Source organism: Mesocricetus auratus, unplaced genomic scaffold, assembly GCF_017639785.1.
Source record: "Mesocricetus auratus isolate SY011 unplaced genomic scaffold, BCM_Maur_2.0 Super-Scaffold_100015, whole genome shotgun sequence".
Classification (NCBI taxonomy): Eukaryota; Metazoa; Chordata; class Mammalia; order Rodentia; family Cricetidae; genus Mesocricetus; species Mesocricetus auratus.
The window spans coordinates 42,907,393-42,913,810 of record NW_024429198.1 but is presented as its reverse complement, the minus strand read 5'-3'; the positions used below and the strand labels follow the sequence as shown (position 1 = coordinate 42,913,810).

The window sequence follows — 6,418 nt, the reverse complement described above, 5'->3', positions numbered from 1 at the left end:
TTCAATTTTTTAGATACTCGGTCTGAATTTCTTTGGACTCTCAAGTGGCTTTTCTCACTGGGTATTTGGACCTCCTACATGTCTTTGTATCTTGAAACACCAAGTATACATTGATGGCCTATTCTCAAGACCATAAATTCTTGTTTTTGCCATTTATTATAATAGTAGTTATACTGAAATCTCGTTTGACCCAATGAGTTTTCATTACTGCATCAAAGACGCCCCCCGCATTTTAATTTCCCTAGATGTTTTCTTTTGTGGTATAGCTCTCTTCCGACCTCTGCTGGCAAGACAGCAGATACCCATTTCATGAATTCACTAATGTTTACTCAGGGACCAATCTAAGGAGTTATTCTAACAATGTTAAGGTGTCTTTTAAATTGGTAGGTACTTTGCAAAGACACAGCTGAATGGTAGAATATGAACTTTAACTCACATGTTTAGTTTGGAAGTGACATTTTCCGAATTAAATTCATGCTTATAATGTGCCAGGGAACATGAAATAGGATGTTCAGACACATGCTTCTTAAAAATCTGTTCTTCTGGTGGTGGTGGTGGTAGTGGAAAGGGTTGTACTCTTGTTTTGTTTTTTGTTTTTGTTTTTCCTTCCAGAGATGGGGGTTTTTCTATGTAGCCCTGATTGTTCATTCTGTAGATCAGACTGGCCTGGAACTCAGGGATCCACCTGCTTCTGCCTCCTGGGTAAAGATAATGCCCTTGGCAAACACTTGTTAAATGAAGTAGTGTTCTTAAGTCTAAATATCATTGTTCTTTTTAGAACTGAATTTTCTATAAAAAAAAAAAAGCAATCTTAAGAGGAATCTTGCAGTGGTGGTGCATGCCTTTACTCCTAGCACTAGGGAGGCAGAGGCAGGCAGATCTCTGTGAGTTCAAGACCAGCCTGGTCCCACAGAGAAACCCTGTCTCGAAACCCCTGTCTCCCTCTCCCAAAAGAGGAATCTTTGCAGTCTTTTAGAGTGCTGACTATAGTTTAGATTGAATTACTAAGATAATAGGCCTTTCAAGCAGCAACTTGCCAGACAGATTTTGAAAAAGTTTTTCCTGCTTAAATTGTTTTAAGAAATATTTGTTTCAAACACTGTTTCCTGTCCCCATAACATTACCTTCTGCATACATTGAGGTACTCCTAAATAACTCATTTAAATAGTTGCTATAGAAATTTTTTATATTTCAAAGAGTTTAATCAGAGTATCTGTTGATCAGGGGCAGGGATACTCAAATGGTAAGTGATGCCTATTTCCAGCATCCAAGTCAGTTCAACTGTAAGAAGCTTCTATGCAACTGAAATTACACAGAAGTATAGCCAGTTGAATGACATATTTATATAGAAATACCACCTAACATCTGTTAGACATAAATTATTTACAAATATACAAATCCCAATTCTATACATTTAAAAATGTATACAGGTGTTTCCTGCATGTATGTCTGTATACGACCCAATTGCCTGGTGTCATGGAGGTCAGTATTCAGATCCCCCTGGAACTAGTTACAGATGGTTGTGACTGCCATGTAGGTGCTGGGAACTGAACCCAGGTGCTCTGGAAGAGTAGGCAGTGTTCTTAACTGCTGAGCTCTCCCTGCAGTCCTCTCTACATTATCTTTTTATTTTGTGAGTGTGACTATGTTTATATGTATGTCACTACAGGCCTGCCTGGTGCCCAAGGAGGCCAGAGGAGGGTGTCAAATCCCCTGGAACTAGAGTTATAGATGCCATCAGGGTGCTGAAAAACAAACCTGGGTCTTCCGCAAGAGCAGCAAGTGCTCTTAACCATTCAGCCGTCTCTTCAGCCCCCCTATATATTAGCTTTTAAAAGCCTGAGAATGTGCAGTGTCTTAAACTTCTACTTGCATTTAAATGCCTTTTAGCGCCTTTTAGCTCAAGTGGTTTTAAAAGTGTTTATTTCATTACTTTAAGACAGAGCTAACGGTACATAAAAGGGATATTGGCATCAGTTCATCCAACCTTACACAGGGTGACAAGATAAAATTTAAACAATTTAACTACTAATGGATTAGAGAACTGTCCCACTATCATTACACAGACAACCTTCTTTTGCTTAGGCTTTTTAAAAAGCAAAAATCTACTGGGGTAGATGTCACACTTCTGTGGCACATTGGTTAAGTCCAGAGATCTCTAGACTCATAGCCTGTGGACAGGAAGGAGGCAGCCCTATGAGTTTTGGCCACTGAAAAGCAATAGGGCTTTCTGTAAAACATTTATTTGTGGTTCTTTGAGAGAGGGTCTCCCTGTGTAGTCCTGGATGTTCTGAAACTCTCTGTGTGGACCAGGATTCCAGTCTGCTGGAATTAAAGGCATGGTTAACCATGCCCAGCTCCATAAAACTTCTTAAAGGGGACAGAACAGACAGCATGTGCTTTTCATCTTTTCCTTTTGCACACAACATAAACATGATTCTAGATACTACATAATTTTTATAGCCACGAAGATAAATTTAACACAGAATTTGGAAGAGCAGAAAGTCAAAAGAGTTCTGGGTCATCAGTGTGTGTGTGTGTGTGTGTGTGTGTGTGTGTGTGTGTGTGTGTGTGTGTGTGTGTGTGTGTGTGTGTTGGGTCACATAACTCTAGCAGTCTATGACTGATGACTTCTAGATTTTTTTTTTAAGTGTGTGTGTGGGGAAGCAGTCATTTGTTTATTTAATCTGCTGTCTCGGGGATCTTCTTGTTACAATTTAACATTACTATTAAATTCACAGATTATTTAAGAATTAAAAGGGAAAATCCTATGTGACAAGCACAGGTCCTAGAATATAGCAACAAAAACGATGGTTAGCACTTGATACAGAAAACAACAACAAAACCAAAAACCAAAACAAAACAAAATACACCTCCACTAAACACAGGATAAATAATTACTGAAGGAAAGAAGTGATGAACAGAAACTACCATAGTGATGTAAAAAGTTGAGAGCCAAATAATTTATTAATATATTCCTAAATAAGATCTGGAACCCTGGCCATATGAAGGAAGACTAGGCTAAGTAAGAGGATTTTTACAACTTTGAGAAGATTTTCTGAATGAGGTTACACAGATCTTACTAGTGTATTCTCTTCAGTCTTCTGTATGCTGGTTTACATAAAATACTGGCAAGATAGGGGTTAAAGGAGCATGTAGAAAAAGACAGTTGCCATTAAAACAGGAGGCACAGAATGTGCCCAGTTAACTCAGACACCATTAGACCCAGAGGAATATAAAGTTACTAAAAGACTCTGAGGCCAAACTACAAGTAATTCATAATAGTCAGTCCAGCAACATTAGATAATGCAGTTGAATACACAGGCAAAGGTGCACCCAACAAATTCAGCTTGAAAACTACTAGAAAAAGAAAAGAACTGGAATATTATGATTAAATCAGATGATATGCTTAACTTAGTCTATTGATATCTGTGGTAATTTTGAAAGGAACTGACTACAGAATGGCAACTCATTTCAGTTCAAACAAGAAATGATCCTGGACAGTTAGAAAGACTACTGAAAGTTAGCTCCCATTCTCTTTTCAAAAACAAACACTTGAATGTCAAAAACTGGTCTCAACTACAGGTTAGGAGACAAACTGAAAGCCCATAGATATTACCAGGAGAGCACTTCTACATGTACACACCAGAAGAAACAAAATAAGATCCACAAGGAACAAATTATAGGTCACCATGACCATACTTCAAAAGCTGTAATTACCAAATAAAGTAGTGGTGGTTTGAAAGAAATGGCCACCACTGGCTTGCTTATTAGGGTGAGGCACCATTAGGACATGTGGCTTTGTTGGAGGAAGTGTATCACTAGGGGGCAGTCTTTGAGATCTCAAATGCTCAACCAGGTCTAGTGTGGCATTCTGTTCTTGCTGCCCGCTGATCTGGATGCAGAACTCTCCTCCAGCACCATGTTTGCCACCACGATGATAGTGAACTAAACCTCTGAACTATAATCCAGCCCCATGAAATGTTTTCTTTATAAGAGTTGCCATGGTCATGGTGTTTCCTGGCAGCAATAGAAACCCTAACTAAAACAAAAGTAAAAAACCATTAAGTGCAAAATGAAAAATCTTATTGCTTAAAGGCACAAAAGATAAAAAACAAAAACAACAAACACATCCACATTTTAAATAGTTATTTGTGTGATAGGTAAATACCACTTAAAAACATTTTTAATAGAAAACTCATTTATAAATTTATAGATGATAAAAAAACAAAGATCAATGTTTATTACAACTTGAACTATAAATAACTAAATGGGGGGAAAAAAGGTCTTTTGCCCACTTTTACTCCAACATCTAGGTCCTCTGTTCCTTGCCTTTTGGAGAAAACACTACATTGTAAGGATGCCGTCTTTTGGGACGAGGGCAAAGATTAAGATCTTCCTTGATGTAACCTGAAAAATAAATTTTGAATTTACAACACTGTATTATCAATATTCATTTCTTTCAACACAGATGAGCATGGTGGCTGTCTGTATTCCCAGCACTTGGGAAGTGGAGGCAGGAGGATCAACAGTTCAAAGCCAGCTTGTGCTTCAAAAGACCAGATCTTAAAACACAAAAACATAACAACAATAGCATTTCTTTCAGTATTTATCCGTTATATATCTAACTTGTTTAACGCCTAAGTACTTGTGATTTTTTAGCCTTGCGATGCTGGTGAATGACTTCACTACTCAGCATCAGAGTTCCCTCATTAATGCCAAGAGAAAAAAGCAGCAAACAGTAATAAAATGCTGGATCCACCACCTCAGATAGCTCTCATGGTCCTTCCAAGCACTTCTACTACAGTGACTTCCCAGATGAGGGTGAAGAGCTGCAGGAAACAAACCACTCGCTCAAGTTCACAAAACTGGAAGAGTATGTGAACCACGCCTAACTCTGTCTACCTCAGTGCCAGAGTTCTCAGAGTTTTTCTATATTGTCCCTCCCCACAGGTTTGCACATGGGGCCACATTGTTAAAGCCAAACTCTTCTATTATTATAAATTCCAGTGACTCCCCCCAAAGTCTTTTGTGATAGCTATTCCATTGGGTGAGATGCTTCTATGTTCTTTCTACACACCATTTATATTCTCCCAAGGAATCGCTAATCATGTAATTTTCTATGGAGGGCTGTGCTCTGGGCCAGGCTCGTAGGGCAAACACCAGGTGTAGTCAGCTTATCTTATTCTATACAATGATCAGGAGGAGAAATGCTGCCAATGATTGTGTATTTCTTACAGTTTATATATGAAGCTTCTCTGAAAGTGAGGGAGCCCTTCCAGTGAGTCAAAGGTAGACCTTGAAAATTATGTAAGAGGATGAAGCCGAAATGAAAGTCTAGTTGGTCATCTTTTATCATTTGATATTTATTCATTGCCATATCTCTGGTAAAAGTTTTAGGTGTTTTAACTTAAAATACAAGCCTAAGACCAAAAGACTACAAATAAATTAAATGGCCGTAGATCATTTAGCCATATTATAATTGGAACACTATTGTACTTGCCAGTCACATCTCAGAAAATACACCCTTTTTCATAAAAATTCAATGTACCCATATTTTTTAACACTGTGCTACTGGTGACAGTGAGGAACAAAAATCACTACTTGAAACTTTAAAAACTAGTTTTGATGATGTAAATCTAAATGCCAAATTTGAAGGAACTGGCTGCATGTCAACATTTTAACCTCTATAAGGTTATTGACAGGATGTAGCTGCTTTCTGAAATCTGACAAAGCTAGTTACTGCACAGTCACATTAAAGAGATTATATGAAGTGTCTAAATAAATATATAAAATACTGAAATTTATTCCTACCCCTTTCCAGGCATGTCTGAGTAGAAGGAAAACCAACTTCCCAGAAATTCTCTGGTGTGCTGGGTGGAATGTAGCGAAATCGGTGTCGTGAACAGGAAGCCAACTTCTTTTCTCTTTCTTCCGCTGGCATATCTGCATAGTACTAACAACAACAGGTAAATGTTTTCACTTTGGAATAATAAACATCGTGTTATGTTTACTGATTATAAACTAGAAGCTAAAAAGCTATTTGGATTAAACATTCTAAGGAAATAATACTGATTATATTTCAGTGATTAATAATAATAATAATGATAATAAAACAGTCAGTGCTGATGTTGTGAAATGCTCCATGGTCTCTGCTTTAGTTCCTGCCTGCAGGAAAGTGCCTTGAGTTCCTGCCCTGATCTCTTTCCACGGGCTATGACACAGAAGTGTAAACTAAACAACCCCCCCCCACCCGCAGCTGCTTTTCATCATCAACCACAGAAAGCAACTACAAATGCCAAACTGTTTTTCAAAACAGGATCTCAAGTACATTGGCTATCAAATTTTTGAGATCATAGTTAATAAGAAAATCTAAAATGAGGGAGTTAGGTGTTGAGAAGGGCATCTGACGGCTATA

At 38.0% G+C, this 6,418-nt stretch overlaps 1 protein-coding gene across 3 annotated transcripts in view; it reads right to left on the bottom strand.

The window, feature by feature from the left end:
• Positions 1-4,134: 4,134 nt before the first annotated feature.
• Rbbp8 (RB binding protein 8, endonuclease) overlaps positions 4,135-6,418 on the bottom strand; it is a 69,623-nt gene continuing 67,339 nt past the window's right edge. For all 3 annotated transcript variants that reach the window (XM_040757825.1, XM_040757826.1, XM_040757827.1), the window contains 2 exons: positions 5,815-5,956; positions 4,135-4,410 (listed from right to left, as the gene is read on the bottom strand). In XM_040757825.1, the coding sequence (XP_040613759.1) occupies positions 4,313-4,410; positions 5,815-5,956 (240 nt within the window). In that variant the 3' untranslated portion in view covers positions 4,135-4,312. The remainder of the gene's footprint in view (positions 4,411-5,814; positions 5,957-6,418) is intronic.